This window comes from Typopeltis vanoorti, chromosome 16 (genome assembly GCF_054136105.1).
Source record: "Typopeltis vanoorti isolate ZY-2024b chromosome 16, IOZ_Tvanoo_1.0, whole genome shotgun sequence".
In the NCBI taxonomy this organism is placed as follows: domain Eukaryota; kingdom Metazoa; phylum Arthropoda; class Arachnida; order Uropygi; family Thelyphonidae; genus Typopeltis; species Typopeltis vanoorti.
Genome location: NC_143564.1, coordinates 25893923 through 25921145, shown reverse-complemented (window position 1 = coordinate 25921145; position 27223 = coordinate 25893923). Strand labels below are relative to the sequence as shown.

Below are 27223 nucleotides of genomic sequence, written 5' to 3'. Positions count from 1 at the left end.
GTTGTCCTTATACCATTTTTTCCAATCAATGTCATCGTTCCGTAAACATTCATTTTTTTTGCAGGCTGCATATCGAAAGAACTCCCTAATATTCTTTTAGGCTTCATTAGCTAACTGCTGCTCATACTTCACTTCTGCTACCCTTACCAACCAAGTCACCCTCCTTGCCTGGTCTTTGTTATTACCATTTCTCTTATGCTGCCTCCATAATGCTTCTTTCCTCTATATGCATGCTTTCATTCATTCATTTCACACCTACCTTATTTAACCTTCTGACTCTTGGAATACATTTAGTCATTGCTTCTACTAGATAATTCTTGAATATCTCCCAAGCTGCATTGATCTCTTTTCCAACTAACTCCTTATTTCATGCTACTCCTACAAGCTGTCTCCTGAGCTCCTCATAATCACTTGCCTTGTAGTTCTACATATACCCTTTTCTCACATGGCCCTCACTGCCGGCAACCACCTGGGTAATCAATTCATGGTCATGCTCACCAACTGGAGTGATTGGACACCTCATATATATAATTGATGATGATGAGATGATCAAATCCAAGATCCTCAATCCTCGTGTGTCCTCTGTTACATACTGTCTGAGGTAGTTATCTGTCAAAAACTCAAGAAACTCATTTTCTTTGCTTCCAGTTGCTATCTCATTATTCCAGTCTATATTGCCACAATTAACATCGTCCATAATGATCACCCTTTTCTTATTTGCTTGGCTGGTCTGATTACACATTTCATAGTCACTACCATCCACATTACCGCGTCTATAACAACATCCAATTAAGTAGTTCATTCTATTCACCTCTATCTCATTTAACCATACTACCATACTACCTCAAAACCACTGGCACTATTTCCCTCTTTCATCTCTACTTTGTATGGACATAACTCTTTCTCTATCATCAATTGTACTCTCAATCCCTTTTTACACTTTCTATCTTCACGAAACTCATCATACCCTTCCATCTCTGTTCCTGGCAGGATGTCATCCTCATCCAACCATGTCTCACTTATTTCAACAATTCTTGGATGAACAGACTCAATTAAAGCAATCATTTCATTTGCCTTGTTTCTTACACTTCTAGCATTTGTATACAAACACAGCAGCTTATTCCTGGATCTATAGCTAGTTTCACTGATACCACTTATTTGATATGACTTCTCCATGCTTAACTTGAGCCATTTCTTTTTCTCCTTATTCATCTTATAACCTTCTTCAAATCCAGCTATTTTCCCTTGATCCCAGGTCATCCCTTTCCCTTATTGTGTACTCTTGCATTCACATCCTCTTTGGAGCATCTACCTTTCTCACACTATGTTCCTCTGTGTACCCTGAGCCTTTCCGTTTCCCTGTTTGTCTTGCACACCTGATCTCTTCTTCTCTATACTCATGCTGCTCACTTCTTCATTCATAACCACCTCTTGAGTCTTTCCTGTCTTATTCTCCAGTTCTTCCACGTCGCTTCCCACTTGATCAGATTCATTCTCTGCACTCACTTTTCTATCTTCCAGCAGCAATCTCTCCAAGGAACTCACACCAAAATCACTCAAATGCAGTCTGTCATTCCTATACAGTTAACTTCGTCCTTCAGACTCATTCCACACATTAACAAACTGCACTCCTTTCTCCTCACACATTTCTGCTGACAGATCATTCATAATCCTTGCTCTCCACCTCATCTCACCACTATTATACCTGGGCAACATGCTTACTACCTTTTCTATTGCACTAGTATTCTTTTTTTATCTATCTCAACAGTCTCCTGATATTCAGTCTGATGTGTTCTTTGTTCGCAGTGAAGTCATTTGTACCTATTACAATTACCAGCTCTTTTGCTTGCTTGCTTCTCATATCTAATGCCTCAATCACTCTACTTATTCTACCTCCAGTAAAACATACTTTGTGCATCCTCTCATGCAGCACACCTTTAATAATTGAGTCACCATACAATGCCACTTGCAGGTCTTTCCTTACCTCTTTTATATACATTATTTGTTTTCATCATTTTCACTCTTCTATTTATATCTAGAATTCTCTTAACTTCATTCCACATCCATTTCATCTCTTGCCTCATCTTAACCAATTCATTCATTCTTTCGAAATTTCAAATTTGCAAACATTACGTCACATTTTCTCTCTCATTCATTCTCTCAATTTTGTTTCCAGCCATACATGCTAGTTTGCAGTCAACACTGCTTGCCACTTTATCTTTAACTGCACTTTGTTAAGTTAAAAAAGTTTGGCAGAAGTTAAAAAATGAAGTTTTTTAACTTCCAATAAATTTGCTTCACTTTTTCACTTTTGTCTTTCTTACCATTGATTGTTTCATTTCTCAGATCGCTTGTTCTCTTTTTCAAAACTTTTTTAACATTTTTTCGCTGCTCTTTTATATCATCCTTTTCTATCAGATGAGCAATCATCCTCTTTGTGGTATTCTCTCTACTAACACTTTCAATTATCAACATATTAGCACTCATCAAGTCCTCATTCAGCTCACACCCTTCTTTCATTTGCCTTAAATATCTTCACTTTATCTATATAATCAAATGAGTACACAAAGCACACTTTACATTTCATAAAACGACTGAAATCGAAATTTAATTCTTGTGTGGACAAAGCCACTGCCACCTTTCCTTCGCTGGTTACTATACTGAACTCTAATTTCAGCAAATTCGTAAATAAACTTAAACAAAAAATCCCACACACTAATAACACTGCAAGTGCACAACCTTTACAGCAACTCTTACTCATGAACCCACACTTATATATTATTAATTATTTCAAAAACTTATCTAAAACAGGATTCCTCTTTACACACTGCTACTTCTCTCATGACACTTCTTACTACCAAAAGTATACACTTGGTGGGGAAACTTTGAAGAAGGTTACTTTGAAGAGAAGATTAGAAGATTAGAAGGTACTTTGAAGAGAAGATTAGAGATCTTGGAGTGGTGGTAGACAAGGACCTGAAGTTTAGGGTCTGCATTGCACAGATTATGAAGTAATCACATCAGATAATGACAGTGATGTGGAGAACTGTATAAATAAAGAAAGTTCTTTGCATGGGGAGTGGTTGCTGACTGGAGTTCTTTGCCTGAGTGTGTTGTGAATGCATATACATTGATTGAGTTTAAGGCATGGTTGAGTAAGCTCTGTGTGTAATAGTTTCTCCTGCAATGAGTTTCTGACTCCATAGATGTATAATAATGATAATAATAATAAAAATAACAATTTCTGCTCATGCAAGATACACTCAATTCTGCAATATATTCAAAATCTGCAATGAATAAAACATTTCTCAGTAGTGTTGCAAGTGGATCTAGCAATATATTTGAGCTAAGAAAACAATGTTTTAAATAGTTTAGTGTGTCTTTTCGTGTATAATTGTGCTTCATTTTTTTGATCCTAGATACAATTGCTCTTCAGTAGTGCTTGTTGTTGTTGTTGTTGTAATTTTGTTCATTTTTGTTCTTGCTACTGTTTATTCTCTTGCTTTATGAAAATTGTATCCTTAAGAAAGTGCACATCTATGACCTTCCTTACCATACAGGTCACCCTTCTTGTCTGTGACTAGTACTACCTCACCAACTGGCTCAACACATTTTCTTTATATTCCCACCACAATGTTTTTTTTTTTCTCTACAGCTCCTACTTAATAATGCTATTCATCCATCTAACCACTACCTGATTTATCTAACATCTCTCTCTCCTCCAAATTGTTGGAAATGCAAAAATGGAAGGGATTATTCATAGAATGGATGTGGAGAGGAGAACACTAGAAGTCATCTTGCCATGGTAGTTAATAAGAATATATTGAATAAGGTGATGAGGAGTAGATGTTTATATAGAGCCATGGATGAGCGAATGCATAACTGAATTATGTGAAGAGTTTACATGATACAATATAAACTTATTATGTCATGAATTATGACACAATAAGATTGATGATGCTAGTTTAGGGAGACATTCCATGATGGCTCTACTCTCTCATGTAGGCCTGATAATATGATAATAATGATAGAATTAATTGCAGCATATGTTTAAAGATTTTGTTTTATCTGTGATGTGTGATCTTGGGTCTAAAAATCCCTCAGAGCAAAGGACATACAAGCCTAAGTGCCATTGTTGTTATGACATTTAGATTTTGCATGTCAATTTGCCTTTTTCAGTTAGTCACACTAATTTTGAAATTGCTGATTTTTTTTTTTTTTTAACTGTAGGCTGATTTTGATGTTTTTGAACCAGCACAAAAACAATTGTGGAAGAAAGTGATGGAATCATTTAATCGGGAAGTTTGTACATTAGAAGAAGAAACAAAATATTTAATTGATGATATTTTCAAATCATTGAGATCTTCTGAAAATGCATTTGCCCTAGTACATAGTTTCAAACATTCAGATGCATCTCCTACTGTAAGACAACTTGTGATGAATAAGTATAATGATATCTTGAATCAGTATCTAAAGGAGGTGAGATTTCTTTTCTAGTTATTTTTAAAGAGAAAAATTAGAATAAAATCATTTACATTAATTTTTATTTTAATTTATTAATAATAATTATTAATTCTCATAATATTCCACAAAAATATCACAGTGCAGTAAAATTAAATGCCTTTACTAATTTTGAATGATTTACGGTAATGGTTTTACCTGATTTTTTTTCTCATCATATATTACTTGTATATTTCAACATGGTGTTGAAACATACAAAGTAATTTAGAACTTTTGACAAGCCTTTTATCTTACTTGGACATAAGAAAGCTACACAGGAAACTTAAACCATCCATCCAACAGTGATGTTTGTGAATAGATAAGCTTAAGTATTGAATATTATCCATATAACTTATTTTAATGGTATTACAAGATCAAACTAACGAAATTATAAAAAAAATTTGTAAGCAAAATACTTACTACAGCTACATACAAGCTCTTAGTGTGGTTACACTTTGTTGATGATGTGTTTGTCATTTGGCCCCACAGACAAACACACCTTGGATTCTTTTGTCACTTACCTAAACATCCAACACCCAAAATTCACATCATAGTAGAAAAAGAATCTAATAACTGTTTCCCTTTTCTTAATTTAGTCATTAGTCACCTGCATTTCATATCGTTCACTTTTTTTTTCCATTTATAGAAAGCCAGCACATACACATAGGAAGATATCTACATAAACAATCAACTCATCATCCAACCCAACAGTATGGTATTCTGAAAACACTTTCACATAGAGCTAGGGCTATTTGTTCTAATGATGCAGCTCTTTCCACCAAACTCAAATATTCTATTCTTGAGAGACACTTGTGACATTAAATTAAGAATTATAAACAAGTTAACACACAAAAAAAAAAAAAAAAACTACACAACATCTGTTCTATTCCTACAATCCAATCCAGAACAACAAAGAATCAATACGTCAAATTCCAATTCCATATATTTCCGGGATTTCAGAACGAATTTCAAGAATTCTGAAGAAATATGATTTAACAGCCACTTATATCTCTATTAACAAAATATCCACCTATTTCCCCACTTTTAAAGATAAACGCTAAGGGGGTGCTTAAGATAAAAGATAAGGGGTGCTTAAGGGTCAAAGCTGTATAACTGAGAGGAGACCTCCACATAGCCTTTAAAGGAATGTGGAGAACCAACCAGGGCTTCTGACCTAATGTCCAATCCTCACCTTCTCGTGGTGCACCCTGTTGGGTATCTTCTTTGATACTGAACGAATGAGGATGGACTGGCAATTTGGGATTTAGCCGACCAAATTGTATTCTTATTGGTTAAACCAAAATAAAAAATGATGGTACAACATGACAAAATTTCATGCCAGCTGGGGCATCGCCCAGTTAAACAAGGCCCCCGTTGTTTTCGCCAGGGAACCAGGGTGAACAGCGAAAAGTCAGCTACTGGAACAAATCTGAAAACAAACCCCAACTCAACATCACCAGAGTTAAAGATCGGAGCTATCAACGTAAGAAGCCTGAATGCCAAAGAAATGGAGCTAGCTGAGGAATTAGATAAGTACCAGATCGACATAATAGGGGTGACTGAAACAAAAAAGACCAAAACTGGTGAGATCTTTCTGAGCAATAAATACAAAATGTTATATTCAGGCAATGACAATCAAGGAAAAGAAGGAGTAGCCATAGTATTCAACACAAAATACGAGGCTAATCTTCTTGAATGGCAGTCAGTCTCAAGTAGAGTAATGTGGGCATATATGAGAATGGGGAACTGGACAACGAGAAGGTTCTACTAAGGTAGAAGTGGAGGAATTTTTTGAGGCTTTAGAAAAAGCAACTGACACAATGAAAAAGGAAAAGTTGGTCCTTGTTGGAGATCTAAATAGCAGAGTAGGAAATGATTGTGAGACATACAAAAATATTTTGGGAAAATTTGGAGAAAAGAATAAAGCTAATAATAATGGCAAATATCTGTTGGATTTCTACTCAGGACATGGACTGGTTATTACACCATGTTCCAACATAAAAATGTGCACAAATTCACATGGAGAGAAGAGGCTAGGAATAAGAAAAGTCTCATTGACTATGTTATTGTTGATAGTGATGTTTTCTCCCTGGTGCAGGACACCAGAGTGTACAGAGGATTTGAAATTGGAAGTGATCACTATTTAGTCTTGAGCAGGATAAAATTGAATTTCATATTGAAAAGAATAACATGTAAGAAAGTTTTAAAGCGAATAAAAGTTGAGCAGCTCTCAGATGTGAACTGTAGACTAAAATACACAAAGATTATTGAAAAGAAAATGAAAGAGTTTGAGAACAGGAATCAAACCTTGGAGATTCAGTGGCAAACTCTGAAGAAAACATTGACTGATTCTGCCAGATAGGCATGTGGTGAAGTTGTGTGCAAGGATAAAAAAATCAGAACTCCCTGGTGGACACAGGAAGTTAAAGAGGCAGTGAAGGAAAAGAAGAAAGCATATCAAAAGTTCCTGGCAAATAAGTCAGCTTTTACTCTTACAGAATACAGAGACAAATGTAAGAAAGCTAAACAGTGTGTAAAACTAGCTAAACAAAAGTCATGGGAGGACTTTGGCAAGAATATAGAAAATAAATATCAAGAAGGTGGCAAAATATTCTGGAGGTTGTTGAAGAAGCTTAGGAATGGAGGAAAGAGTGCTGTAAAAGGAGTTAGAGATGATAAAGGTGACATGAAAACAGGAGAAAAAGAAATCCTTGAAGTATGGAGTAATTACTTTGAAAAACTGCTAAATGAAACAATCAGTGATGACAGCACAGTGATAAAAAACACTGACCAGGCATGCAGTCAGGAATACATATCCATACTTGAAGTAGAAAAAGCCATCAAAGGCTTGAAATGTGGAAAGGCAGCAGGAGTAGATGATATTCGACCAGAAATGCTGAAGTATGGTGGTATAAGAGTCTTACAGTGGCTGCACTGCATAGTTCAGAAAGCCTGGACAGCGGGACAAATTCCCGATGATTGGAGTAGAGCTCTCATAGTACCCATATATAAAAAGGGAAATAAAACTGCATGTGAGAATTACAGAGGTATTTCCCTACTGAGTGTTCCTGGCAAGATCTATGCAAGCATACTTGCGAAACGGTTGAGAAGAATTGTGGAAGAAAAGCTTGGTGAAGAACAAGCTGGATTCAGGCCAAATAGGGGCTGTCAGGATCAGATCTTCACTTTACGACAAATAGTCGAGAAAGCATGGGAATATAACAAAGATCTGTATTTAAGTTTTGTCGATTTGGAAAAGGCATATGACAAGGTGCCAAGAGAGAAGCTATTCAATATGCTGCGGTTATATGGTGTCAATGGGGCATTATATCAACCAATACTTAGTCTTTATTTGAGTTGTAAGTCAGCAGTTAGAATTGAAGGAAGTACAGGAAGATGGTTTAATGTTAAATCTGTGTGAGACAAGGATGTACGTTATCCCCTCTGTTATTCATTATCTATATGGTTCACATTATGAAGGAAAGTGGTATTAAACCTGATATCAAAATTGGAGATGTTAATGTCAGCGCTTTGCTTTATGCGGATGATGTTATACTTCTAAATAAATCTGCTACAAGTCTGCAAGCTTCTCTGACTAAATTGAATAGCTGTTGTAATAGATATGGTATGAAGGTCAGCAATAAAAAGACAAAGACAATGAAAATAGGCAGAATCATTGAAAATGTCAACTGTGTTGTGAATGGTGAACCTGTGGAACAAGTAAAACATTTCAGCTACTTAAGCACTATTTTTAGTGAAGATGGTAAATTAAATAGAGAAATAGACAACAGAATCAGCAAAACTGGTATGGTGGGAAGTCAATTGAATAAATTCATATGGAATAAGAGAGAAATTAGTCGGAACACTAAATTAGCTGTATATAAGACAGTGTTCAAACCAGTTTTAACTTATGGATCTGAGAGCTGGGTCATAAGTAAAACACTTGACCAAAGACTAGAGACCACAGATATGAGAGTACTGAGAAAGATTAGAGGCATGAACAGATGGCATCAATGGAAATATCATATTAAAAATGAGGATATTAGGAAAGAACTTGACATTGTCAGCATCCAGGAATGCGTTAGCAGAGCTAATCTCAGGTGGTATGGTCACCTAAACAGAATGGGTGAGGAAAGATTAGCAAAACAAGTGTTCTCTGCCAGGTTGGCAGGAAAACGACCCAGAGGAAGACCAAGATATAGATGGATTGATATGGTACAAAGTGCCTTAGACGATAGAAATGTAAGATCTGATAATGTTGGAGTCTTGACAGGTAACCGGCTGATTTGGAGGGAAATTGTAGATAGGAAGTTAGTAATGATGTAATTTTTTCATGTAGTACTGTCATATCCTGTACACTCCTTGAGGGTACATGGCAGGAATTTGATGATGATGATGATGAAAGATAAACGCTCAACTATGTCTCTGCCTGGTGTATATCAAGTTCCTTGTAACTGCAATCTGTCGTACTTTGGACAAACCAGATGCTCTATAGAAAAAAGAATATAAGAACATCAATCATACATTCTTCACAACAAATCTGATAAGTCTGGATTGGCACAGCATGGGATAGAGACAAGCCACAACATTCTCTGGTCCAAGACTCGCCTTCTACACAATGTCTCTATAAATTCGAACGCCTATTCAAAGAGAGTGCTGAGGTCTTACTTCAACACCCTAACTTGAATTGAAATGACTGTATATCCTTGTCAAAAATATGGGAAAGTTTAATCTGGATAACACACTAACATTATTTTTTTTTAATTGAGACCTTTAATTCTTACATTAGTCTAATATTTTCTTTAATTGAATTTATAAATCGAGATTGTTATATGAAATTGTGAATTAATACCTATAATTTATTCTTCACTCTGATGAAATTTACCTCTCTTTAATGCTTAACATTCTTCACAACAAATCTGATATGTCTGGATTTGGCGAAGCATGGGATAGAGATAAGCCACAACATTCTCTGGTCCAAGACTCGTCTTTTACACAGATGTCACTATATCATCACGTGGCTCGTTCTGCTTTTGAATGATCAATTGTTTGTATTCCACCTTGCAAAAACTGTTCCTAATCAAGCCACTGAGGATAGTCTGTTAGTTTCAGACTGAAATATTTGGCAAACATTAAAATATTCTTGTGTTAATGTGTTTATAATTCAAACTTAAACATCTTCACCATATTTTCATGGCCAATGGCTACAGCTCCTACAAAATAGATGAAATACTACATGCCTTCTTAATCCTCCTCCCTCTCCTCAAACACACAAGAACAAAACACCACTATGTCTAAGCTCTATCTGAAAAGACAGCCAAAGTACTAATAAAATATAACCTTCCCAGCACATTCAAACCACATGTTAAATTAACAACTCTGATATGCTCTCCTAGGATAAACTCCATTCCCTAAAATATCCTAGAGTGAATCTTCAGTGAACAGAGCTCTCTCCAGACACCTAACACCAAAACCATTTAGATGCAGTCCATCAGCATTGTACAAATCCTTCTTTCCTTCAGAGATCACAAATCCACATTATTATTAATTTAGCGTATGGCTCACACATGAAAAGTTACATTACATTAATCCTTAATATATATGGACAATAGTAATAGACATATGTACAATAATAAGACATAATACAGTCATAAAAGAGACACTCAAGAATAGGCTACAACTCTATGTCTAGGTTGATTATCCAGTCAACTGCACTTTCTGTAGCATGGATGAAGTCTGACAGGTTTTCACTATATACATGTTGGACACATTCTGCTGTAATATGATTAATTGTCTGGCAGGGGAATCCACAGTCACACCTAGGTAAGGCAATCATGCTCCATTTGTAAAGGTGGTCTGCACATCTGCCATGGTTGGTGCAGATTCGGTTAAGGGCAGACCAAGTTTTCCGAGGTAGGTCAAAACCCAAAGGTATGTGTGTTGGGTCCATTAATTCATGGAAGACCCCTGTTGAAGTGTTACACCAGGGCTCTTTCCACTTCTCCTTCATGTTGAAACTTGTCTCTGCAAGATATTTTTGCTGTTAAGATTGGAGGGTGCCTTGACTTTAGCCTGTTTATTTCTAGGGGTGGGATGTCTTCGTGGTTTGGAAGATTTTGGATTTCTATGATTTTGCTGTATTGTAGAAGAAAGTTGGATGTGTGGAGGTGGAATGTTGCTTGGCACTGCGAACCAGTAGGTTGAGGTTGATTTTACAGTTCCAGAAATAAGGCGCATAGTGGTGTTAAGCTGAGCATCAACCAAATACACATGGGTGCTATTCAGCTATATGGGTGAGCAGTATTCAGCTGCAGAGTAAATGAGGCTAAAAGCAGTGCAGCGAAGTGTTGTTGCTGAGGCACCCCAAGTTGTTCCACATAGTTTTTGCAGTATATTGTTTCTTGTTTTTAGCTTGAATGCTGTGTTAATGAGATGTGGTTTAAAAGATAGAGTTCTATCCAGAGTGACACCCAGATATTTTGGGAATCTGTTGTAGTGTAGTAGTTTGTGGTTGAAGTAGACCATGAGTTCTTTGTCAGTCTGGTTATTGTTCAAGTGGAAGCATGAAACTCTTGTTTTGCTAGGATTTGGGCATAATCTCCATTTTGTTATTGTTCATCTAGGACTGCAAGGTCGTTTGTTAGTATATCTTCCATTGTAGTAAAATTGGTGTGTCTGGTGGCTAGAGCAATGTCATCAGCGTAGCAAAACTTCTTGGAGGCTGTATTTGGCAAATCTGTGATGTGTGAGTTAAAAAAGGAAGGGAGCCAGAACTGACCCTTGTAGTAGTCCATTATCCAGTGTTCTTTGTTTACTTTTGTTCTCATCCATACACACTTGGAACAGGCAGTTGCTTAGCATGTTATCAATTAGTTTTGTTGTTGTTCTGAATGGGACTGCACGGAGCTTCGATGGAATTCATCCTGATTTCCTGTTGAAGACAGGAAATCAGGATGAATTCCATCGAAGCCTGGAGCCTTGTCTGGTTTCATATCCATTAGAGCAGTGTTAATATCTTCAAGAGTGAAAGGTCATGAATATAAAGGATCTGATGGTCTGTTATTTTTCAAATATGTAAGTTCTCTTTTTATTTAAAGAGTTTGTTGTTTGTCCTTGGTGGTATATCTTGATGTGTTGACAATATGTGATGCATATTGGTTAGGAGAAATAGCTGATTGTTCCTGGGCAGTCAGGGTGCCACTACCTAGTTTTCATAGAAGGCTCCATGCTTTTCTACTGGAGTGTTGAAAATCGAGTCTTTCTGCTGTCTCAGTTCATTTCTTCTGTCGGCTGGTGTCAAGGCTGTGAATGAGTTCATCTGCAGTGTCTATTCTGAAACTAATGCATGATGCAATGATGCAATGCTAAATGAAGCATTTGCAGGCTTGCTGAAGAATGAAACTTTGACTACAAGAAAATGTCAGGTGTCATGGCTTCTAGTCCACACTTATATGGAAAGATGGAACAGACATCCTGAACTTAATAAAAGTGATGACCTGCAATACCCTAATAAGCAAATCTGCATTTTCATATCAGCTTTAAACAGCAAGTCGGAGGGCACTAGCCCAGCATCATGTGTACAAGTCTGGCCAGATGTCACATTATGCGCAGTGTGAAAAAAAAAAAAGTGGCAATTATGACAAGAACTGGAAGATCAATATAAAAGTGGAGACTAAGCATGGACAATCAGTTATAAAGAAGGGATACTAATGAGAAAATGAAATTCTCCAAATAAGCATTAATTCTCCATTATAAAATAATTCATCATGGAAACCTGATACCAAACATTGCATTGGGAACATGTGGAACCCATGTGGTCAATTGCAAACTCCACAGAACCTTCCAGATTCATTTCACAAATGTATGTGGTCTCAGTTCTAATCTTAATCATGTTCACTTACACCAAAAGTGAACTCGCCAGTCTCCAAAACATTACCTACTTTTCCTGTCAGAAACTCAAATCTAATCATCCTCAAATACTACTCATCTCTGCTTTACCAGTTACACACTCCTTGACTCCTTTTGCTTCAGAGGTGGGATCTGCATATATGTTCTCTCCAATATACCATGCTAGAGAGTATCTAACCTGAAATCTCCCAGTTTTTACCTCCTTTGGCTAAAAATCACCTTTCCTTATGCTACCAAATTCATATGCTGTTTCTGCCATTCTTTTAATGTCAAAAACCATTCTGAACTCTTCAATCCTGGGTGCCCCCTGAAGTTTTGTCTCCATAGTGCAATTGTAAGAACTATGGTACATTGCGCCCTTCAATTGGAATAGGCCTAAGTTCGATTCTCATTGTGACAGGAGGAATCTTTATGTGGACTTCTTCAATCGAAGGTGAGTTAGCCAATCTCATACGGAGGTAGCAGGGTTTTTTCTCCTGGAAACTTGGGTTTTTCATTCCGCATACAGACAAATCAGAACACACGCAATTTACAGATAAAAAAATACTAGTTGTGGTGGTGGTGGTGGATGGTAGACGACATTGATGGAGATGATTGGTAGTAGAGGTTCGGTGTAGTGGTGGAGACAGTTGTATAGTGGGTATCCTCCTGTGATGAGTCTTCCGACTCCTTGGAGGTGTCATAAATAATAATAATCACCTTTCCTTAAATGTTGATTTCCTTTAATCCAACTCCAAACAACAAAGTCATCTTCCTCAGACTTTAATGTCCACAACACCAGCTGGCTGTCCTCTTTCAACTGCACAGATCAAGCAAGTAGAGAGGCTGAGACTTTTGCAATCACCAGTGATCTCACAAATTGTCCACATGTCCACCAGAAAGAATATTAGACAATCCCAACCACTCCCCAAACATCCTCAATCTCCTCCTTCTCCTTACTGGTGACCCTGCTAAGCATGCTGTGAATGTTGTCTGTGTTCTAGGCAGCTCTGGCCCCAATGTAGTGCAGATCTCTCTCTTCCCCCATGGAGCAACACATACACAACTACTCACATCCATCCAATGTATGGACTTATTAAAAAAGTGAAGTGGGACGGTCTTCACAACTTCTATGCCTCATTTCTTTTGTCAAATTACTGTTTCCAGCCACAAGCCAAACCCATGTGCAGAACAAATCTTCAGAATAATTCTCGTTGCCATGGAAACATTTGTTCCCTGCTCCATCCTAAATTCCTGTCACCTATCTGCCTTGGTTCTTTTACAGGTGTGTGTGACAAGACAAAGAGTTGGGCATACTGCAACTGTCTTGCATCCAAACCTCCATCTTCCTGTACTGCCTGCACCAAATCTCAGAAAAGCTGCAAGAAAATTATCACCACACTGAAAAGTGACCTTGAAAGATCTAAAAGCAGGAAATTTGCATCCTATGACAAATGGCAGCCACACCTTCTGGGCTTTAGCCAAAGCTGTTTGCTGTAACTTCTGCTTAACATTACTCCCACCACCACTCTTACACCCAGGTGGTAATATTGCATCATCATCCACAGATAAAGCTAACCTCTTGGCTTCCTACTTCTCCAATTCTTGTATAGCTGATCATAATGAATGTCCCCAATCATTTTCAAACATTTAACACTCAATGCTGCATTTGACCTTTTGCCAACAAGAGATCATAAAAATGGGATGCCAAAAAGTTGCTTGGCCCTGATGGCATTCCTCCAAATGTTGTAAACATGTGTACTCCAGAGTTGACTCTCACTCTCTGCCACCTATTTACACTTTCTTATTCCACTGGTATCTATCCCATATACCACCTATTTCTAAGAAGGGTGACACTCGCCTCAATTTTTTCTGAAGTAATGGAATGAACCATTAACAGCCAACTCCTATGCTACCTTGAAGACTATAATTATAATTTTTATTTGGTAACCTCCATGGAGTCAACAGACTCATTGTGGGAGGCCCACTCAACCAGCAACAAGTCTGTCATAATGCACTTTGAAGTTATTTACACTACCTGCATTCACAATGTACTCAGGCAATGCATTTGACTCAATAACAACTCTCCACATAAAAAATCTTCTCCTCACACAGTTCTTCATAACATCTTTATACAACTTACAGGGATGGCCTCTCATTCTTCCCATCTTAACCTCCACTCTTTTTATAATTTCTTATGATAGAATCTTTTAAATAACATGAAGGTCTCTATCATATCTCCTCTTTTCCTCCTATCCACCAACCTCTGTAATCCACATTCTCTCAAATGATCTTCATAGCCAACTCTCCAGAGTCATAATCTTATAAATGACCAACAGTACTGATTCCATTACTGTTAGTTACACAGGAGATCTTCTAACTTATGTTATCCATCTCTTCACAAATGCCATGGAAAGGTTTGGCAAATTTCAAGTTGTTGCCCTTTATATCTCCAAGGCTTTTAACTGAGTTCAGCACAAAGATCTGTTAAGTTAATTCTCATCATTTGGTCTGCCCCTGACTTCTGAAATTGGGCAACCAGCTTTCTGGTTGGACACTCACTTCAAGTGATGGTGGATGGGTTCTCCATGGCTCCTTATCTTCTGTCTATGCAACTAATGATGGGATCCCCAGGACTGTTTTTTTCATCCACACTTTTCCTTCTATACATAAACAATGCATAAACTGGATTGCCAGTTAGCTTGTAATCCAGTACAGTTTTGTTGATGACAGCACATTGCACTTCCTCTTTTTGTTTAACAAACCATACAATGCACAAGTCACTACAACCTACAGAACTCTAACTTCTACTACCTTAAATTCTGATCTTCAAAACATTCATCAGTGGAATTTGGATAACCTTGTCAACTTCTAGCAAATGATATCAAGACACAGCTCTGCATTATTTCCTGCCAAAAAAAAGAACCCTTTTCTTACCCACAACAATACTCAAATGTCTGTTTAAGATGAAATTTACCTTCTTGGGATAACTCTAAACTCAAATCTAAAATTCTGCATTCAAAAAATTAGACTTTCTCTTTTGCTCGAAGCATTACTTTAACTCCAAACAGCTCCTGATCCTATACAAATCACAAATCCACCTGACCATTGAATACTGCTCACATCTGGGGTGGTTCTCCTAAGAACTCCCTGAAAACTGGATTCTGTGCAGAAAAGAGCAGTTTGATTGATGACCCCTCTCTCACTAATACACTCCACTCACTTTTGCAGGCATTCAGTCAACTCAGCATGCATCATCTATGCATTCTTTTATGGCTGCTGTTCATTAGAATTGGTATCAATAATTCTCTCACCTTCTTGCAAATCCATCTAAACATGTGCAGCAGCCAACCAACATCCTCTCACAGTTCAACCCAAACCTATAAAACAAATTTCTTCTCTTTGTTTATCCCTTCCACTGCTTCTGCCTTCTGGAAGCATCTTACCTTACAACACATTTTTCCTAATGAATACAGTTCACATCTTTTCAAGTCAAATGTGAATAAGGTCCTTATTGCCCATCAATGGTACTAATGCACTATAGGTTCACCAACCTCTCATGGATGGGTTCTTCATAAAAATAAAATAAATAAATCTTTGGCTGAGTCACATATCAGTTTGAGTATTCATGCCACCCAACTTCTTCTCTACATTCTATCTACATCTTATTCAGGAACATTCTTTAAAATTCCATCTCACATACCTGAATTGTATAATAATATCTATGCATAATGATTTTCATTCTCTTCTCTTCCAAATGCTGACATATTCCCCATGCTTCTACATCATTTTTTCTTTCCTTTTGTTTTATCTACTTTGTACTTCCAGTCTTCCCCTTGCTCTCCTTCTCCTCCATCTCACAACTTGCTATCTTGCTCTCCCACTCTTTCATTTTACTTACATTTTCATTGTATATTTTTCCCCTCAAATTTTGCCATTTTTCTCATGATTTCATGCTTCTTATTGTACTGCATTTCATCATCTGACCTGTTCTCTTACCTCCTAATCTGCATTTTCAGCTTTCTTTATTCCTGAAGTATTTCTCTTCTTTTCTCAATGTTCCAAAAATGATGTTGCTCTTAGTCATCCTGTCCATTGTCAGATACTTATTTACCTTTGTGTTATTCACGCATTTAATCATACTAGTTTTGTCTCTCAAATGATACTTATTTATATTGCTACTCTTAACTGAATAATTTAACATTAACATCAGTTTTTTTCAGCTTGTAAAATTTAGCTTGCAATTTAAATAATATTTTTGTGAGTATTAAGCTAAATATGGTTTCAAATTATCAAGTGTAATAGTTTAACAATTTTTATGCTATCTTGTTTTTAAATTATAATATGCTTCCATTTTTATATAATTTCAAGCAAATATATTTACTTTCTCCTACTATGTAATAATCTACTACATCCAGATTAATACAACTGAGAATATGTTTCTCTCTGGCAAAGACAATCCACCTTGTTATAAAAACATGCCACCTCTAATAGCTGCTATTTTCTGGGAGCGTAATCTCTTTTTGAGGATTAAACAGCCAATGCTAAAATTCATTGGACATCAGGAAATAATGAAATCTGAACTTGGAAAAGAAGTAAAACATTATTTATTTATTTAGATTTGTTAATTTAAAAATGCTGTCTCTCTTTAAAATACAGTGTTTACTTTGCTTAGAAATCCATTATAGCAATAACAATAAATATTGTCTATAAGTTCATATCAGTTTGAGAGATAGCCAATTAATAAAAATCTGCCTGAAAGTTCTTGTAGGTCTAAGCATAAATTACCATGTATAAATTTCAAACATTCTAAGCATTGTAAACTTAAGTTATAGAATATTAGTATCCAGTCAGCTGGCTAAAATTTGGCTTGTTAAATGCCGGTTCTTTCATTTTTTCAGAAAAGAAAAAAGAAACTTACTTTTTTGGTCTTCAGAATACATTAATATTTTGAACATTAAACTACAGAGGAAATGAAAATTGCATGTGATATGTTATTAATCATGTCAATGCATTTAAAGGAAAATAGAATTTTTAACCTTTCAGATATCATACTTTACTGAGTTTACTGGCAATACTACTATTTCATAACATATGGTTTATTCGTAGTTGTAAGTTGCCACATATTACTTTGTATTGTTTTATTGATTCAGCATAAATTCTACTTTTCATAAGGTAGTCATTAAAAATTGATTCATTTAAATTACTTTTGATATATAAGTGAGCAAAATGGAATTGTTATACTTTGAATTCTTTTTGAATGAGATTAAATCACTTCAGATTTAAATGGAGAAAAGATTTTAAGATTTTAAAAACTCTGCAAACAAACTTGATCCTTAGACAATGCAAAGTCTATCATACCATTCCTTAAACCTTTTCACTATCTGTACTTTCACTTCCCCAGGCAGTGTATTTTTGTAGTCCAGCCATGCTTCATGCAGAAAAGTCAATTCTCACTCTCTTGCTTATCACTCCTTTTCACAACTTTCAGGATTACCCATTGTCATTGTTACTTCCCATTGTTCTGCTATATGAGAAATCTCCCAAGTGACAATCCTGTAAATATCTCTCAGTAGTATAAGTGTCTCGATTATATCACTCTTTTATCTTCTGTCCACCAGACTGCAGATTAATCATTAGATAAACCATCTCAGTTTATCTTATAACTAACATTGTACAGTTTTACATAATTTTTTGTTATATTTCTGTGTTTAGTTTCCATGGTTACTTCATTTTATTCGAACCCAAATGACTAGATTTGAGTACACTAATCTAGATGTGGTGTGATCAGGGTTTTAGTCAATGGAATCGCAACTTTTTTTTTTATCCCTGCAGATCAATGTGCCTCTCAGTATCGTGGAAATCCTATGTATTAATCATTAGCTATCTTTGTGATGTCCCCTAAACTTCACATCCATTCTCCTCCACTTGGATCGAAGGAGAATGGATGTAAGTTTAATGTGACAAAGTGTAAGGCTATGCATTTTGGGGGGTGAGAAGATTACAAGCTGTATACCACATTGGTGGAGTTGTACTTCAGGAAATTGATGAAGCCAGAGATTTGGGAGTGTTAGTGGATAGGGAATTAAAGTCTAGAGGACATATAACAAAAGCAGCTCATTGGATCCCTTGGTTACTGAAGAATACTTTGATGAACAGAGACAAGCAGGTTATTGTTCCTCTTTATTGAGTCTTGATAAGACGACATCTTGACTACTGTGCACATATCTGCGTCGAAGGATTTCTTGGTGATGAGGAAGAGGGGGAGAGGCAGAGGTGAGTGACCATGATGGTAACAGAACCTGTTCTATACCAGAACAGGTTGAAAATTTGTGAGTTACAGAAACTGGTTGATAGGTGGAAAAGAGGTGATAGGATTGAGATATACAAATTGCTGAGGGGTTTTTACAAGATTAATTCAGAGGAAATTTTTCAGAACAGGTGTGTTGGTGAGAGAACTAGGGGCCATCCGTGGAAACTGAGTAGTAAACTGAGTAGAGGGAGTAGTTAACAAGGGTGTTAGAACTAGGTTTTTTTGCTTGGCAAGTAGTGAATGAGCAGAATAGGTTGCCAGAGTGTGCTGTGGGTGCCATGACTGTGAATGAGTTCAAAGCAAAGTATGATAGAAACTGTGCAAATGTTGGATAGTTCTTGACATGATGTTTAGGTTTAGGGCCTTTCTCGATTAACCTAAGGACTCCTTTGTGTAGGACTCCTAATAATAAAATAATAATAACAATAATCATCATCAAATTCCTGATATGTACTCTCAAGGGGGTGTACAGAATATGACAGTACTACATGAAAATCTTACCCCATTACTAACGTCCTATCTACAATTTTCCTCCAAATCAATCTGTTACCAGTCAAGACTCAAACATTGTCAGATCTTATATCTCTATCTTCTAATGCACTTTTTACTGTATCAGTCCACCTATATCTTGGTCTTCCTCAGGGCCTTTTTCTGCCAACCTAGCAAAGAACACTTGTTTTGCTAATCTTTCCTCTCCCATTCTGTTTAAGTGACCATACCACCTGAGATTAGCTCTGCTAACTAACACATTCCTGGATGCTAACAATTTTAAATTCTTTCCTAATATCCTTTTTTTTTAATATGATATTCCCACTAATGCCATCTGTTCACTCCTCTAATCTTTCTCAGGACTCTCGTGTCTGTAGTCTCTAGTCTTTGGTCAAGTGTTTTATTGCTAACCCAGCTTCTCAGATCCATAAGTTAAAACTGGTTTGAACACCATCTTGTATACAGCTAATTTAGTGTTTTGACTAATTTCTCTTTTATTCCATATAAATTTATTCAGTTGACTTCTCACCATACCAGCTTTGCTGATTCTGTTGTCTATTTCCATATTTAATTTACCATCTTCATTAAAAATCGTGCCTAAGTAGCTGAAATGCTTTACTTGTTATATAGATTCTCCATTCATAATGCAGTTGATATTTTCAATGCTTCTACCTATTTTCATTATCTTTGTCTTGTTATTGCTAATTCTCATACCAAATCTATTACAACAGTTATTCAATTTAGTCAGGGATTCTTGCAGACTTGTAGCAGATTTAGAAGTATAACATCATCTGCATAGAGTAAAGAGCTAAGATTAACATCTCCAATTTTGATATCAGGTTTAATACACTTTTCTTCATAATGTGATCCATATAGATAATAAATAACCAGATTTAACATTAAACCATCTTCCTCTACTTCCTTCAATTCTAACTGCTGACTTACAACTCAAATAAAGACTAAGTATTGCTTGATATAATGTTCCATTGACACCATACAACTGTAACACTTTGAACAGCTTCTCTCTTGGCGCGCTGTCATACCGGATCTACAAAACTTAAATACAGATCTTTGTTATATCCCCATGATTTCTCAACTATTTGTCGTAATGTGAAAATTTGGTCCTGACAGCCTCTATTTGGCCTGAATTCAGAGGCTTCCTTTCCAGAATCCTTCTCAACTGTTTCTCAAGTATACTTGAATAAATCTTACCAGGAACACTCAGTAGGGAAATACCTCTGTAATTCTCATATTCAGTTTTATTTCCCTTTTTATATATATATATATGGTTACTATGAGCGCTCTACTCCAATCATATGGAATTTGTCCTTCTGTCAAGGCTTTCTGAGCTATGCAATGCAGCCACTGTAAGACTTTTATACCTCCATACTTGAACATTTCTGGTCAAATATCTACTCCCACTGCTTTTCCACATTTCAGACTTTTGATTGCTTTTTTTACTTCAAGTATGGATATTATTCCTGATTGCATCTCTGTTGATGTTTTTTTACCACTGTGTAATCATCACTGCTTGTTTAATTTAGCAATTTTTCAAAGTAATTACTCCGTACATCAAGGATATCTTTTTCACCAGTTTTCGTGTCACCTTTATCATCTCTAATTCCTTTTACAGCACTCTTTCCTCCATTTCTGAGCTTTCTCAACAGCCTCCAGAATATTTTCCCACCTTCTTGATATTTATTTTAATAATAATAATAATAATAATAATTATAATATCAGTTGCTTTAATATTTTTTTTGTTCTACGTGTTTATCAGAACTTTCCAGATCCCCACCCTATCCACCCTTGTACCAACAATTTTACTTACATCTTAGTTATTTACTTAGTATTTTACTTACATATATGATCATGCTCTCATATCTTGTCTGTAATATAGGCACTTTTAGCAGTTGTAAATAAAAGGATTTCATATAAAGACAAGATAAACATTAATTATTTTATTAAGATTTGTGAAATTGCTTTGCTTTTGCTAAGCTTGTAATGTTTGGAGTTAAATCAGTTACAAAAAGCATCAAACAGTTTTTCAAATTTGAATCAGTCAGTCACGACCGTAGTTTGTTCTTAATAATTTTCATTGATGCAAATGCTTGTTCACATCTGTATGTAGTTCCAAAATGACAGATATAACTCTGAGCAAATTTTCTCAGTTCTCGAAAATGTTCACAGTGCAACGATCGCCAGAAATGAATTATATCAGAAGCATCTGGGAGTGATGGAAGTTCATTAAATTTCATTTTCAATAAAGAATTGGTTTTGAGATCAATAAGTTCCATTTGCATGTCACTAGGCATCGTCAAGATTTTTTGTTTAGTAAGTGAAAAGGGATTTATAAATGCAAGTATGCAGTCTTCTTCTTTGGCAAAATCATTAAAATGACTGTTAAAGGACTCTTGCAATAATATGAGTTTCTCAGTATATTCTGTCAAGTTGCCATTATCTTCAACAGATTCACTATGTTCTTTTAAATGTGGAAATTGACTTAAATTCCCGTTTTCTAACTGGGAGATGAACAGTTTTAATCTCATTTTGAATGCACTGATGTCATTTACTAAGCTAGGAAACAATTTGTTCTTGCCCTGCAGTTAAAAATTTAGATCATTGAGGTGGCTGGTAACATCAACTAAAAATGCTAAATCAAATCACACAACAGGGCTTTTTCCTCATGCAGCTCATCCTTCTCTTCCAGAAAATTACAAACACTTTCTTTCAGCTTCCAAAATCTACTCAGCACTTGTCCTTTAGAAAGCCAGCGCACCTCACAATGAAGGATGAGATCACCATATTCCATATCTAGCAGTTCACAATATTCTCTGAATTCTCTTCTGTTTAACCCTCTTGCTCTAATTTTATTCTCACACTTAAAAACTGGTATCATAACATGCTTCGAATTTAGAGTTTTTCCACACAGAGATTCTTCATGTATAATACAGTGATACTTTAGTAGAGATTGACCTAAAAACCTTTCAAGTAAAGTTGCAGTCCCAGAAACTCTACCTACCATTGACGATGCTCCATCAGTGCAAACACTGATGAGCTTACTAGAATCTAGTTATTGATTTTCTAGACATGACTTTACTTTGTCAAATATGTCTGACCCTCTGGTTTTTCCATGAAGTGACTCAAGACCAATATGTTCTTCAAAGATGTTAAAATTACCATCAATTCCTCTTATAAAAATGCTTAATTGGGCTACATCACATATGTCAGCGGATTCGTCCAAGGCTAAAGAAAAGAAAGAACAAGCATGAACATGGTCTTTCAATTGCTCAGTAACATCATGGGAAAGTTCATCGATGCATCTTGTAATTGTTTGCTTGGACAGAGCAATTTGGTTTTCTTTTCTTTCAACATTCTTATCACCAAGGCATTTTGCAAATTTTTCGAGACAGGGCTTAACAACTTTCTCTCCATCAGAGAAAGGCTTGTGTTTTTTAGCCAACAGAAAGGCAATTTCATAAGATGCCTCCACATTGCCACACTTTTAGCACTGCCAGCATTGCCACACTTTAATGAGGAAGGACATAGGCATCTGGAGAGATTACTGTTCTGAACAAGTCAGTGTGTCCCAGGGAGGATGGTAGCAGGGGTGGCCTCTTGTGGGAATGAGTACTTGGGAAAAGGGGAGACGACATTAGCTAACACTCAGCCAAGTGGAGTCTAGAGGGGATAATGCTGGTTATAGAAACAACGGCATTTATATGCTTTATACTAATGCCAGGAGTATCCAGAAAAAGAGAGAGGAATTGGTGGCGCAGATAGCATCAGCCTGGCCAAAAATTATTGGGATCACTGAGACGTGGTTGACAGAAGAGGATATAATAACAGGAATAGAAGTCACTGGGTACAGCATTTTTCAGCAGCATAGGAAGGGAAAGCGTGGTGGTGGAGTACTGCTTATGATAAGTGACGACCTATGTCCTCTATGAGTGGAGGCTTTGAAAGGAAGTGAGACAAATGTTTTTGAGAGCATATGGTGTGAGGTAGAGGTGGGCAAGACAGGATATTTAGTGATTGTAATGGGAGATTTTAACTACAATAGTATAAATTGGGGAGAGGAAGATGCATGTAGCAATAAGGGAATGGAATTTCTGGAATTCTTCAGGGACAAATGTCTTAGGCAACATGTAATAGAGGGAACAAGAGGTTCAAGAGTTTTGGATTTGGTTATAGCATCAGAAGAGTTGATAATAACTGAGACGACATCTCTCCCACCAATTGCAGAGAGTGACCATATGGTTTTGACTTGGAAAATGAATAGAAATGCAGGAGTATCAAAGAGATGGGAACGTACATGGAATTATAAGGCAGGTGATTATAATAGTCTAAGACATCAACTTGGGGAAGTTTCATGGAGGGAGGAATTGGAAGGCTGGGATATCATTGGTGCATGGGAAATTGTGAAAGCATATTTGTTAGCAGCAATGGTAAGTTGTATACCACAAGTGAAGAAGAGGACACGATTTGGAGTAAAGTGGATGACAAACAATATTAAACAGGAATTGCATGCGAAAAAGAGGTTATGGAAGAGATATAAGGAGACAGGTGAAGAGAAGATGCATGAAGTATAAGACACATGCCAGAAGAGTGACTAGTATGGTAAGGAAGACAAAACTGGAATATGAGAGGAGATTGGCCCTAAGATCAAAAGAAAATCCTAGGGAATTTTTTAGATATGTGGCCAGTAGGAGGAGAAATGACTGTGGAAGAATGATATTGTGGGATAAAAATGGGAATAGAATGACTGATGCAGCAGATATAGTAGAATTGTTCAATGAACACTTTATTGGAGTATTTCATCCTGGAGGAGTCAGTTTTAATGCTAGAGGGATTGGGCAGGTTCGAGGTTCAGAGGTACAGGAGGAGAGTGTGTTTCAAATACTGAGTACTCTGGATGTCAGTAAAGCTGTGAGACTGGATGGTATTTCACCACGAATTTTGAGAGAATGTGCTAGGGAACTGACAGTGCCTTTGACCTGGCTTTTCAATGAAAGTCTGGCTGCAGGAAAGGTGCCCATGGAGCGGTAGCAGTCTGGAAGTGTCTAATTATAGGCCAGTTTGTGTGTCATCAGTAGTTGTTAAGATCTTGGAGAAAGTAGTGAAGGACCATATACAGCATTGGGCAGATGAGGGTAATGTTATCTGTGAGAGTCAACATGGATTTGTGAAGTGGCGCATTTTAGTAATATGCTAGTCTTTTATGATAAAGTTACAAGAGCATTAGATGAGGGAAAGGCATATACTGCCATTTTCTTAGACTTAGTGAAGGCATTTGACAGGGTGCCACATAATAAGCTGATATTTAAGTTGTAGCACATGGGTCTGGATGTCAGATTGGTCAACTGGATTCAGGATTTGCTGTCCCATAGGTATCAGAGAGTTGTGTATGGTGGGGAAGTTTGAAGGAAGAAGAGGGTTACAAGTGGGGTCTGACAGGGCTCAGTTCTGAGACCTATATTGTTTAACCTTTATATCTATGACATTGCCAGTGGATTGCAAGGGGATATTCAGTTGTTTGCAGATGATGCAAAGCTGGGAAGGATTATTAGTAATAGTGCAGATGCGGCAGCCTTGCAAGAGGATTTGAATAAGCTAAATAGATGGGCAAATGAATGGGGGGTGTCGGTTTAATGCAGCAAAATGTAAAGTCTTGAGGTTTGGGAAACATCGATGGGATACTGCATACCATATGGGAAGAGTTATACTGGAGGAAGTAGGGAAGACAAGAGATCTGTGGTTGATGATTGATAGAAACCTGAAATTTAGGGGACATATTGCAATGGTGGTGAAGGTAACACAGAGGATTGCTGCAATAATGAGAAGGACACTGACCTGCAGAGATAAAACAGTCATCATTCCGTTGTATAAGACCCTGATCAGGCCACACTTAGACTATTGCTCTCAGATTTGGTCCCCATGATTTGAAGGGGATAAATTGACTGTGGAAAGGGTACAAAGACAGATAACAAAGTTGGTTTCAGGACTGTACAATGATTGTTATGAGGATCGGCTGAGGGAATGTGAACTGCAGAGTTTGGTGGATAGAAGAAAGAGAGGTGATATGATTGAGACTTTTAAAGTGTTGAGAGGTGGTTACAGGGTTGACACTGGGGCGTTCTTTCGCTTGGTTGAACAGCGGGAAGGAGTGATGACAAGATGGGGATCATTCCTGGAAGTTACGAAAGGAAACTGTGAGCAAGAGGGTGAGGAGTGGTTTCTTTGCATGGAGGGTGGTTGAACCATGGAATGCTTTGCCTGATGGAGTGGTGAGAGTGAGAACAGTCAATGAGTTTAAGGAGTGGAATGATAGACCTTGTGTTTCTTATGGGGGATTGCCCCTCGATGAGTCTTGATAGACTTTGTGTTTCTTAGGAAGGACCTCCCACGATGAGTCTTTTTGACTCCATGATTCCTGAATAATAATAATAATAATAATAATAATAATAATAATAATAACTTTCATAACTTCGTTTCACAAACATATTTTGTCTTGTTTTTTTTTTTTTATATTTCTTCCTTTTTCATAACCACATATTCTTTCCGCAACTCAGACCCAGGAACTAACTTCAGTTTTTCTTCTAATTGAGCTTGGTGTTTTCTATAGTGTCTGTTAAGATCATGTGTTCTATTATCTGAGAGAGTGCTTTCACATACAATGCACAAGGTTTTTCCTGAAGGACCTGCAATAAATAAGAACTCATTTTCCCACAGTTCATGGTGCTTGCTATCATCTTCTGCTTTTCTTCTGCTCATTTATTTTGCAAATTAATGGGTAACTGACTGTAAAAAAAAAAATATTTCAAAAAAGTAAAGCTTATTATTAAATAATTTATTTAAATCATTTTATCGTTTTAAACATTATGAACATTCAAAAACAGTTCTACAAGTTTAAGATTCCTGTTTTCATGAAGGCCTAATACAGTTCTCTAAGTTTAAAAATCACATATATATATATATATATATATATTTTCATAGAGAGTTTTCGTCTCTCTCTCTTAATATATTATGTCCAATGAAATACGAGATCGTTTCCTGCCATAAAACAGTCGATCAGCTGACAATCACACACATAACCCAAACATCCTCATTACGAAAGCTTTATTGATGATCAGTTAAATTTTAGGAATAAACCTACTATACATAAATAAAAAGGAAAGATATTGTATAAAGAAAACATAAAAACACATACATACAAATACACCGAATAATTGCAGGTTTCAGTAATCAGCAGATTAGTGGAGCGGGCAAGAACTTGACATATGCCTTCATAATAAAAAAATTTATTTTTAAATTTACAGAACTATATTATTAAGCCTTCATGAAAACAGAAATCTTATCTTAAACTTAAAGAACTGTTAATAAAAACATATAAGTTTGAAAATACAGAATTGTTCACTGACATCGAATCAGAAGTTCATCAAACGTTATGACACGAGAGTCAGCTGTAAACTGATTCAGTAACTGGTGACGCATGTCAGTATTTGTTTGTGCCTGTTGCTTCAAGATCAAACAAGTATAATAAGTGCACACTCTAGAATTCAGTGGTAGGATAATTGGGCATTTATATATATATATAAATAGTATACAAAATTTTTTAAAATTTTTCTCTGGAGTTCAGTGTGCCACTTCTGATCATGCAGTGTGCCACTTTTGGCACATGCACCATAGGTTGGCCACCCCTGATCTAGAGCCAATGTAGCTCATTCAGTATAGACGAAGCCCTTTGGTTGGAAAGACCTGGGTTCGATTCCCGTCCTTGATGTGAGAAACCTTTATCTGGCCTCTTTTGACTAAAGGTGGTCTTTAGTCAAAAGGTTTTTTTCACCTGGAAACTCATGTTTTTCATCCTTCAGAACAGGCAAACTGGCTCTGTGAACACACACAGATTACAGTCATAAAATACTTGCCTTTAGGGGATGCAGCAGGAGTGATGAGCCAGCTGCATTAATTCGTCATAAACTCCTCAATAGGGGACTCAACTTGTTGTAAGGGATGGAGGAGAGGGGAAGGAAGGAA

At 36.6% G+C, this 27223-nt stretch overlaps 1 protein-coding gene across 1 annotated transcript in view; it reads left to right on the top strand.

Annotated features, from left to right (window-relative positions):
- The window catches only part of Dhc98D (Dynein heavy chain at 89D), a 1285966-nt gene that overhangs the window by 73941 nt on the left and 1184802 nt on the right, over nt 1–27223 (top strand). Inside the window, exon 6 of the mRNA XM_090406627.1 lies at nt 4231–4479. Within this exon, the coding sequence (XP_090262753.1) occupies nt 4231–4479 (249 nt within the window). The remainder of the gene's footprint in view (nt 1–4230; nt 4480–27223) is intronic.